Below are 10,722 nucleotides of genomic sequence, written 5' to 3'. Positions count from 1 at the left end.
ATAACCAGACGGAAATCCGTTCATAAATAACAAAGTTACCTGGTCAGCGTGGCAAGCAGAAAATTAGCAAAAGTTGAGCAAAGCGAAATTGATGCTGACAGAGTTTCTGCGTGCATTTTGCGCGATTTGTGCGAGAATTCTGGCAACGAATTCGCTCAAATGCAACAACCGTTTCTGACAGAAGCGGTTAAACCAACCGATGCTGCTCCTAGGGGCAGATCACTATAAGAATGTATAACAAATTTGCATCAAATTAGAAAAAATGCATTTAATTTCCATTTTTGCATCAGCTTTGCACTCCCTCGAAGAAAAGTTTGTTTAAAAAACGTCCTACGCTGATCCACTTTGTTCGACGTTTTGTTAAATGTAGTGCTAGTTTTTCTGTAGGGTTTTGACGTCTTACACGCAACGCAAACAACATTGCACGCAACGCAAAATACATTATGAATTTCTATTTTGATGGAAATAAATGCATTTAATTTCGTTGATTTTTAAAAATGCATCACAAGTGATCTGCTCCTAGTGCTGCTCACTTTTATCCAGAATCCAGTCAGAAATGTACGGCCAAGATCTCTGCACGTAGGAATTGCCAGGATCTTTGCACATTCAGAGTTATGTCAGGATTTTGCTCGGTTCCTGTCAAAATTTTCCAGAAAACGCGAGCGAATCTAACAGGGCTGCCTAACCAAGACTTACAGAAATCTAGCAGAGGAGACCTGCCAGAAAATTTGCTGACTGGGTATTAACGTTCAAAATAGTGACGCAAAAACGTGGCGTCGTTTGATTTTAGATTTTAGAATGACACCCGGCCCCAGATAGTGCAATAGGACATTTTCAATGTCAAAAATCTTCAAACAATGTTCGGCTCATTTCGACGAGTTTGATTCGAGCCAAATATAGGAGGCCCTTTATACACCCGCAAGTCTTTGAATAAAATGTCTATGGGATTATAAATTTTCCAGACGGTCCTATTCTATTTTCAAGATGTTCCCGTAAACACATGAATGTCAGACCGATCAAAACAAAACGCCTACACATTCCCAACGTTTCGGAAAAAGTATCCAGTCCACCGATTTTGCAGGATTAAAAACTTAAGTGCTACATACTTGTGCCAAGTTGAACAAGCAGATTATCGCTGCCAGTAAAATAAATTATAAACCATTGTCAATGCAAACTTGCCAGCTAATAAGATTACTGCAGTGCCATTATTGTTAACCATGAGAAAGTTTCACCGTTTTTTAGCCTTCGTCATAGCCTTGCTTATCCTGTATCTGGTTTATCGCTACTCGTTCAAAACTGATAGTGAGGGGAACTATTTATTTTTGAAACCACTGGATACTACTGGCACTGGTTTAGCGGGGAAGGGATTCTTAACGCTGCTACAATCGGATTTGGAGGGGACTTCCTTGGATTCACAAAAGCCAGCTAATCCTAAAAGATTGGTCGATTTAACGGATTTTCGCTTCAGAATTGCGAACGATATCTGCAAGGAGAATGGAAGCTATTCGGAGCTGTTGGGTGCGTTTAACCAGCAGGGTTTAAATTCACAGACGATTGATTTTATGTCTTTTTTTAGGTGTCATTCTCGTCACATCATACGTCGGTCATGACGCGCTCCGTTCTGCTCACCGACAGGCCATTTCACAACAGAAACTCATATCGATGGGAATGTTGAGGATTTTCTCGTTGGGAAACATTCCTGCGACGGAAAAGTTTATTACTCAAAACGCCATTGAACACGAGCAGAAGCTTTTTGGGGATATCATTCAAGGTGACTTCACGGAAGCTTATAGGAATTTGACCTACAAGCATGTAATGAGTCTGAAATGGGCTACTGAACATTGTATGCGAGCCAAGTTTCTGATCAAAATGGACGATGATATCGTGTTCGATCCGTTTTATATTCAGAATCATTTATCGGATCTGGATCAACAGAATAAGCAGCTATTGTTGGCCGGATTCACTTTCACAAACAAGAAGGTTATACGGCTTAAAGCAAACAAATGGTTCGTTTCCAAAGAGGAATTCAGCCGGGATGCTTATCCATCGTACCTGTCCGGCTGGCTGTACATCACCAACCAACCGACGGCTCGCCAGCTAGTACTGCAATCTGAGTTGGTTCCATTTTTCTGGATCGATGACACCTACGTGACCGGGATACTAGCGGAACGAGCTCGCATTCCACTAACCAACATCAGCAAGTGGTTCAGCGCAAATTCGGAGTTTCTTGACTGCTGCATTCGGGACATGAAGCGCTTCTCGTACCAGTGCGATTATTATGTAGGTCCGAACGGGGGTAACAATAATCTGATAGTGGACTTCGTGCAGGAACTGGAGCGGTGCTATGATAATGCGTGCTATCAGCGGCCTAGTGGGAAACCGCTGACGAAAACTTGCGTTGCTGAGTACAAAAATCAGGTTCAGGAGCACGGCAGTGCACAGATTAGCAGGATGCGGCTCAGGTAAACGGCAGGTTTATACAGAGATTTTAACGTAAATCGTCAATTAATAGTCGAAATATGACGACACCTAGATATAGAACATAACCCCAACGAACCGAAGCCCGTCCGTAATAGGTGTGGATCGTGGCGCACAGAGCCTTATGGGTCCAAGTTATTTCGTGCGAGTATTGTTCTTACCCGTATATTACAGAAAGGGGTAACATCAATGTGAGATGTCATATTAAATTTAATCTCAGCGCTCCATTAGTTCTAAGCCTTAAAATCATTCCAGATCTGATTGAATTATGTGCTAAGTATTAAGAACATTTGAAAAATTTTGCTTTTAACCTCAGACCATTTTACAACCATAGTTTAAGCAATTTTAAGATGATTTTTTTCGAAGACAAAACAAGGAGCTGCCATTCCGTTTTAGGTTAACAAAACCGAACAAGTATTCTAAGAATCTGTGATAAAGCTATAGGTTCTCGTATATTTTAATAGATCGTACCATGACCATTAGATTCAGATATCGTGTATTTTTATCACTTTGGTAACATAGGTAATCCGAACAAGTGCACACTACCCTACCTATAGATATGATACGAATGTAACAACTGTTTTACGTGAGAATAAAGTTTTATCTTTAAAAGTCCAAACCGACCCGAAATTCAATTAGCCCCATTCTGTTGTAGCAGCTGCTTGTACGATAAATGCTGCTCCTTGACGATGGTGAACGAATCGATGACCGCTCCCTCTTTGTCCACGGAAATCTGCTCAAAGTACAAATGAGTTCCGTTGATCGCCTTCATGCGGGTATAACCGTAATCTTGACTGTGGATTGCACTCCATTCGGGGATTTTGTGTATGAACGGTTCACGTCCTTCCTTGCAGCCGGCCGAACCGGTAACCAGATGAACCGGTGCGCGAGGATTACGGTAGGGTTCCTCATGGGAGCCATTGTATACCTAAAACAGAAGATGGTGCCATTATAACCATTGTTCAAAAAGGAGAGGTACTGCAGCGATGGAAACGATAAATCACAAATGCACCGATGGTGCAACAACGGATCAAGCTTTACCTTATAGTCGTAGATGGGCCACAGCCGCTCGTACGAGTGCTCATGAGCCCAGATCTCCACGTCCACACCGTGCTCGTAAAACAGATCCTCCAGGCCGAACCAGTGCGAGAAGGGAAGCCCAACGCGCACCAATGTTTCACCATGGGTGCAATCGTTATCGTTATCATTGCTGCAGTACATCGGTCGGTGACCATAGGTCACAATCCATGGTCGCTGGGCACGATTTTCCGGTCGGTTTGCCTCCTCCAAATCGCGTCGCAGCCACTCGTATTGATTCACAAGCGTCTTCAGACCGTAATTTATGAAGTAGTACACTTCGGTTGAGAATCCGATGAAATGCACCGGGCCAAGGTTAAAGCTATACATCATATTCTCCGTTCCACCCGGCATACTGAACCGTGCTCGGTAGTTAGAGAAGTTGCTACGGATTAAATCGGTTAATCTTAGGTAAAAAAGCTGGTCTCACATTTCACCTCCCTAATACTCACTATTTCTCTTCATGATTTCCAGCGCACACCATATACGGTGTGTATGCCGCAATCGATTCGATCTGATTCATGAACTGATCCCCGACAAGCGCATTCTCCGAGTTCATATCGTACGCAAAGTCACCAACATGCAGTATTGCATCGTACATGTGCCTCTGGGTATCCTCCTGTAAGCGCGCCATCGATTGGGCGTTCTCATTGCCCATATCACCGAAAATGGCCAACGATGGCGACCAGTCGGAACCCTCCGGGACAGTATGAAAATAAAACTCGGCCGACCAGCCCATCTTACTACCACAATGGTACTCGTAGCGAGACGATGGTTGCAAATCCTTCAGCACTACCCGGTGAATGTACTGCGTGTGCCGCTGGGAACCTCCATCGACGAACTTCTGTTCGGTTCCCGTTTCTCTGATAGTTATTACGATTATTATTATTGTCATTAAATACATTTTTATAGTGACTCACCTCAGTATATATCCACCGATTCCATACTCAACGACGGATTCATTCGTTGCAGTCATAGTACTCCACGTAACGACCAGTTCGCTTGTCGATTCCCCGAAGGCCAGATGAACCTGTTCCGGTTGATAGTAGAATACTTGGCCACTTACCGACCGGATCAGTAGTAGCACGAATGGGGCCATCACCCACAGTGCCATGTCTTTGGACACCATATTAAATTATTTCTGAAAATGACCACTTCCCAATGATGCGTAGTTTCGCACTGTCGTCAGCAAAGTCTAGAAATGAGTTCTTTGTTGTGAAGAATATGCAGTTAAGCTGTTCTGTTTGTTCGACAATCACCGATAACAGCAGCAGCGAGCGATAATCCTTCGCAAAGATTTTTGTTTTTGTTTGTTTTCTCACGAGTCACGGCTGCGCAGTATTGGGCAAGCTCTGTATCGATTCTATACCGTATCGGATCACCTCCTAGTAGATCGATTATTTTGTATTGGTAACTGGGGTGGGGAGGAGCAAAAAACCAGTCCTTAGCGGGTTAGTGGACTTACGGCCAATAGGGATCATTAATTTGGAAAAATTGTGCCAGTTTTTCATATGTATTGATAGCGGGTGTCCTTACGAGTGCACTCATATCATTCTTAAGCCTTAATAATTATTATTCTTTCCTGATTTTTAAATACAAAAAAATTTAAATTCAACCAGAGATGCAAGATACTTTTTTCAAATGTCTGCAATAATAATTTTAAAAGTCTGGGAAGAACAAAAAATGCCAGGAAAGCTAGTGTAGCCAAAAGACTTTATATTCAAAAATCTGTAAATATCTGCAATGAAACTAAAAAATCTGCAAATATCTGCAACCAAACTAAAAAATCTGCAAATATCTGCGTCATCGAAAAAATCTGCAGCTAAAATTAAAAGTCTACGAATTTGCAGACATGTCTGCAAATCTGGCATCTCTGAATTCAACCAACGAACTGACAGTTGTCCCACTAAATGGCGTATCTGCAAATATCTCGTTCGCCTCATTGTTAACCGGGACAGCACCCCACACAGCTTGATCTGGTACTTTGTCAATCCCCACTGAGACGTCCAAAAAATTGTTTCAAAATCGTTCAACACGGGTCCAACGATGGACGTTCGTTGAACGGTTATTTGGACGATGTCAAAATTGGTCCAACGAATGTCCTTCATTGGACGATTTTGAAACCAACCGTTCTTAGAGGGTCCCGCCATCCCAACCCTCTAAGAACGGTTGGTTTCAAAATCGTCCAATGAAGGACATTCGTTGGACCAATTTTGACATCGTCCAAATAACCGTTCAACGAACGTCCATCGTTGGACCCGTGTTGAACGATTTTGAAACAATTTTTTGGACGTCTCAGTGGGAAGTTTCATCTGCAAACTATGGTAGATCTGATAAGGCAACCTATAAAGTCGTGCAAGTCGCATGGGCTTGGATGTGTTATTGTCATAGAAGGAAACAAACTAAAAAATGTTTTTTTTTCAATAGTTTCGAGCCTAAAAATTGGTAAAGGACTGAGATATTAACTCACGGTACTAATCTGCATCAGAATATGTCTTAACCCGCACACCCCTAAAGATCCCTATTTCTTCACTTGGATGAAAACCGGTTTTCGTTGAAAACCAGTTTTCGGCTAATTAGCACAGAGAACAGACGGCCATCTTCAGCATTCAACTTGTTTAAAAATCTCTAACGGTTTCGAAGGTAGTTGGGATATCCAAACCAGGAGCGCTACTGTCGTCATGTTTTTCTGTGACTGAGTTCGACTAAATTGACAGCGGTTATTCCTCTACCCAGTCAAACTAGTCCGGAACCGGTTCGGATTTCCAGTATGAATTCCAGCTCAAATGCATCAACCGATAGAGTCGGAATCGGTTGTTTTCTTTGAGCAAGATTCCATAGTGAATCCATTCAGGATTTCGAACCGGTTCCGGAATGGATTTGACGGATAGTTGGGATAAGTAGGTTTGGCGGCGGTAGTGTTTATCGTATATTAATTCAAATGTTTACACACGTTTTTTAAATATTTTGTTCGATCATGGACGTCTGTTCTCTGTGTAATTAGTCTCCAGCAACCCGAAGAAATTGGCCGTTAGTGTTTTGGTTCGTGTTTTGATACGGTGAGCCACGGTACAAGTTGGCTAAGTTTCCTAGCGACAGGTGAACTATTCGGTACGGTGAATTCCGCGTTTGTGTCATCGCGCTGAAAAGGCGATCGATATATTAAGGCGGCCAATTTGAAGACGGCGAAAAACAATAAATGGCAGTGTTTACTATTGTTTCCGTACGCGCGTGTATGTTTCTAAAACTAACGAAGAAAGTCCTTCGCCGGCAAATTTTGCCTCAAATGCATCAACCGATTGAGACGGAATCGGTTGTTTCCTTCGAGCCAGATTCTATACTGGATTTCGAACCGGTTCCGGAATGGATTTGACGGATTGCTGGGATAAGCTGGTGTGGCGGCGGTAGTGTTGTGCCGTATATTCATTCAAAAGTTTACACGCATTTTATAGACTTTTCTACGGCTCATGTATGTACACTAGGGTGGGACAAAAAATAGATTTCAGCTCCGAGCAACTTTTTGGGTACCATTTGGGTCCTAGAACATCTGTGCAAATTCTTAACTCGATCCCTGAAACTATATTTTTGCGCCCACTGTTTAAAGTTTACATGGGATTTTATATGGGAAAACTAACTTTCACAAAATAATTCCTCCAGGGGTCGCCCATTGCTTCCTAAAAATAAACCGTTATGTGGCTTTTGTAGGAAATTTAACAAAGAAACAAAGTCTCGAAAACTACGAAACGATCTGATGCTTGAGAAAAAAGTTATTAAGCTGAAACCAATTGACGCTCTGACGATTGATAAAATATTCATTTGTTCTAGCACCACTGCTGTTGGTTGTCCAATTATATGTAATTTTGTTTTTATCTTCTCTTAATGTGTCTAAATCATTTATCTATACTGTTTGGCCACTTCGCAAGAGTTCTGAGGGATAAATTCTTTTGTACATAATAAGAGGAAGTTAATGATTTTGTATATAATTCGACCGTTAGCAGCAATGGTGCTATAAAAATTGAAATTTTCATTAAGCTTCAGGGCATCAATCGATTTTTGCTTAATAACTTTTTTCACACGCATCCGATCGTTTCGCGGTCTTCGAGAGTTTGTTTCCTTGACAAATTTTCTATAAAAATCAAACATCTATTTATTTTTAGAAGGTAACGGGCGACTCTTGGAAGAATTAATTTGTAAAAAACGTTTTCCCCATACGAAATCCCATGCAAACTTTAAACCGTGGGCGCAAAAATATAGTTTCACCGAACGAACTAAAAATTTGCAGAGTTGTTCTGTGAGCCAAATGGGACCCAAAAAGTTACTCGGAGCGAAATTTTATTTTTTTCATATAACCATGTCCCACTCTAATGTACACGTCACATGACACAAATACTACATCACTAGCTGGTGGAAAAAACAAAAAAAAAACAAAAAAGGCAAAAGCAAATGGAAATTTTTTCAACTAGGTAACGGCATTAGTGTTCATAAAGGCTAGTTTACAGCACAGACTAACAGACATAACACTCAAAAACAAAGCTTCGCCCGCTTTAACGGTCATTTCAAATATATTTGTAGTTGGGACTGTGGCCACATTTGAAATTATGGCGCCACTGACATATGAACAAGCATATGGGGGATAGACAACTAGTGAAAAATTGTTCGCAAATCTGAGGGGTAACCCACCAGTAAATGAGTGTTTGGGACTGTGAATAAAAGGTGGAGCTAGTGTTCTGGGAAAATTGTCGAATCGATGTTTTTTGAGGGAATTCCTTCATAGTGTTATGTCTGTTAGTCTGTGTTTACAGTTTGGAAAACGTGTCACGGGATTTGGGTCTCTGTGTATTTTAAATGGAGCTCGGGATTTCAAATCCCGTAACGGGAAATGAGACAACACAAAAATGACAGTTTTCCTGAAGTGTAAACCCAACCGCGGGAAACATCACGGGATTTTAAAACTCTCCACACAGAAATCCGGCCGGGAGCAATTCAACACAAACTGTTTCCAACGGGGAAAAAAGTATTTTTATAAGGTTTGCAATTCGCTACAAGTTTGTATTTTTAAGAAGCAGCAGAGTTTTTGGTTTGGCAGTTTGGAGAGATCTCGGCGGGAAATTTTCGCTGATCAAATCCCGCCGTAAATTCCGTGACCGTTTTTCCGAACTGTAAACTAGCCTTAAGACCGGTCGACAAGAACTCAATTACCATATTTGTTCAATCATGGATGTCTGTTCTTTGGAGAGTTTATGACATTTGTCAGTCGGTCCAACTAGTAAGTCCTGGGACGGGACCTGCGGATTCGTGTTTTCTTATTCTTTCTTTTTGTTTGTTATATCTTACTTCTTCGATTCACACACACTAATACTTGGTGTAGTTCAAGAAATGACATGACTTTTTTAAAGAACAAACAAGAATTGAGCTTTCAATTTTTTTTTGTGAATCCATTATCATGAAGTGCAAGGTCAAAAATTGCGGTCGTAGTAAAGCGAAAAATCCGGAGATAACTTTTCACCATTTTCCGGTGAATCCCGATTTGTGAGAATAGTGGGAGGAGTTCACAAGAATTGACGATCTCGAAATTAATGAAAGCACTATCATCTCCACTATCATTATTGATCTAATGATTAATTTATTGAAATATTTGAAAAAAAAAGTTAGCATTTACTTAATTTCAAATAGAATACTCCCCATATTAATCACTCTGAGGACAGCCGGTTCAATCTGACATTTGCGTGCTGGATCAATTTGACACGCGTTTTTTTTCTTTCCGCAGGTCCCGTCCCAGGTAAGTCAAAGGCTGTGGCCCAAACAGCGAATCACAGAGAACAGACGTCCATCTTCAGCATTCAACTTGTGTAAAAATCTCTAACGGTTTCGAAGGTAGTTGGGATATCCAAACCAGAAGCGTCATGTTGTTTAGTGGCTGAGTTCGACTGAATTGACCGCGACTACCCAGTCAAACTAGTTCGGAACCGATTCGGACAACCATTATGAATTCCGGCTTAAAAGCACGAACCAATAAAGTCACAATCGGTTGTTTTTTTTTTGAGCAAGTTTCCATACTGAATCCATTCAGGATTTCGAACCGGTTCCGGAATGGATTTGACGGATAGTTGGGATAAGTTGGTTTGGCGGCGCTAGTGTTTATCGTATATTAATTCAAATGTTTACACACGTTTTGCCTTTCTCATATAAAGAAAGGCTATGCAATCACTGTAAAAATCGACTTTTTAACCGAAGCCCGGAGGGCCGACTGTCATACACCATTCGATTCAGTTCGTCGAGATCGGCAAATGTCTGTGTATGTATGTATGTCTGTGTGTATGTGTGTGTGTCATTTAAACTCACACAATTTTCTCAGAGATGGCTGAACCGATTTTCGCAAACTTAGTTTCAACTGAAAGGTATAACGCTCCCATAAGCTGCTATTAAATTTTTAGTTGATCCGACTTCCGGTTCCGGAGTTACGGGTTGAAGAGTGCGGTCACACAGCAAATTCCCATATAAACTGGTACCACCATGATGTTCAAATGATGTAAAACATATTAAAATTGATGTAACATTACTCTAGTTTGCGGGTCTAGATCACTAATGATCAATCAAAGCAGCTTTGACCACATTGGCCACCTATGACGGTTCATGACGCCCCCGGGGAGCCCGCCAAGTTCCTAAGCTAATATCACACCCATTCCCCAACGAATTCTCTACCGATTTTTACAAACTTGATTTCAAATGAAAGATACAGTAATACCATTGACTGCTGCTGAATTTCATTCGGTTCTGACTCTTGCTTCCGGAGTTACAGGGGTGTTAGTAAGGATACACTGGAATTTCCCATATAAATCGGTACAATCGTAATACCTCAGAGGCAAAAAACTATTGAAATAGTCATCAAATTATATCTAATCGCAGATCTAGATCACTGATTGCCAATCAAACATTCTTTGAATATATTGTCCACTATCGACGATTCCGGTAGTCCGGAATTCCGGGCATATTCCACAATTAAAGTCACATCGGTTCTTCGGTGATGACTGAACCGATTTTCTCAAACCAAGTCTCAAATGGAAGGCAAAATATGCAGTTGAGTATTCCGTCGCCGCGCCGACCCCCCCCCCCCCACCACCGCCTTGCCCTTACACCTCCTTCCTTCATCACTCCCCTCCCCTTGGA

The 10,722-nt window shown here is 41.5% G+C and overlaps 2 protein-coding genes across 2 annotated transcripts; one reads left to right on the top strand and one right to left on the bottom strand.

The window, feature by feature from the left end:
- The first annotated feature begins 1,029 nt into the window (after window positions 1–1,029).
- LOC131685191 (beta-1,3-galactosyltransferase 5) lies at window positions 1,030–2,902 on the top strand. The gene is made up of 2 exons (XM_058968733.1): window positions 1,030–1,518; window positions 1,577–2,902. Exons 1-2 carry the CDS (start codon window positions 1,218–1,220, stop codon window positions 2,464–2,466), a joined length of 1,191 nt encoding a protein of 396 aa, XP_058824716.1. The 5' UTR covers window positions 1,030–1,217; the 3' UTR covers window positions 2,467–2,902.
- Window positions 2,896–4,854, bottom strand: LOC131685190 (acid phosphatase type 7). The gene is made up of 5 exons (XM_058968732.1): window positions 4,815–4,854; window positions 4,476–4,750; window positions 4,008–4,418; window positions 3,520–3,940; window positions 2,896–3,406 (listed from the first exon to the last, which is right to left on the bottom strand). Exons 2-5 carry the CDS (start codon window positions 4,682–4,684, stop codon window positions 3,110–3,112), a joined length of 1,338 nt encoding a protein of 445 aa, XP_058824715.1. The 5' UTR covers window positions 4,685–4,750; window positions 4,815–4,854; the 3' UTR covers window positions 2,896–3,109.
- Between the last annotated feature and the right edge of the window lie 5,868 nt (window positions 4,855–10,722).

Source organism: Topomyia yanbarensis, chromosome 2, assembly GCF_030247195.1.
Source record: "Topomyia yanbarensis strain Yona2022 chromosome 2, ASM3024719v1, whole genome shotgun sequence".
Taxonomy (NCBI): Eukaryota; Metazoa; Arthropoda; class Insecta; order Diptera; family Culicidae; genus Topomyia; species Topomyia yanbarensis.
Note: the sequence above shows the minus strand (reverse complement) of the source record. Positions and strands in the feature narration are given on the sequence as shown.